This window comes from Penaeus monodon, chromosome 30 (genome assembly GCF_015228065.2).
Source record: "Penaeus monodon isolate SGIC_2016 chromosome 30, NSTDA_Pmon_1, whole genome shotgun sequence".
Lineage (NCBI taxonomy): Eukaryota > Metazoa > Arthropoda > Malacostraca > Decapoda > Penaeidae > Penaeus > Penaeus monodon.
Window position 1 is genome coordinate 9,990,916 of NC_051415.1, and position 362 is coordinate 9,991,277.

At 49.4% G+C, this 362-nt stretch overlaps 1 protein-coding gene across 1 annotated transcript in view; it reads right to left on the bottom strand.

Moving 5' to 3' along the window:
- LOC119592344 (serine-aspartate repeat-containing protein I-like) overlaps window positions 1–254 on the bottom strand; it is a 1,603-nt gene extending 1,349 nt beyond the window's left edge. Inside the window, exon 1 of the mRNA XM_037941171.1 lies at window positions 89–254. Coding sequence (XP_037797099.1) covers window positions 89–254 — 166 coding nt within the window. The remainder of the gene's footprint in view (window positions 1–88) is intronic.
- Between the last annotated feature and the right edge of the window lie 108 nt (window positions 255–362).

Sequence of the window (362 nt, forward strand, 5' to 3'; positions counted from 1 at the left end):
TGTACACTTTGACCTCCTCTTTCCTCTCCTCTTTTAAAGTGTATTCAGTTTCACTTTCCTCAGTCTTGTCATCAGATTCAAGATTTACTAGAGTCCATCCAGCTTCCTCTTCCGTTGTTGCGCTTTCCCCTTCTTGAACAGGGACCGACGTATCCGAATCCTCGGTCTTCTCTGTCCCAACTTCTTCTTCCTCCACGACACTGAAGGTCTGGCTCTCGAAGGACCTCCTCCTCTGGACCCACTCTAGGCCCCATTGCCCATTGTTTTCTGCGATATCCTCTGGCTCCTCACTTTCTTCCCTCTGCTCTATAACGATGTCAGTCCACCCTTCGCGGATGATCACCTTCTTCGCTAATCACCGT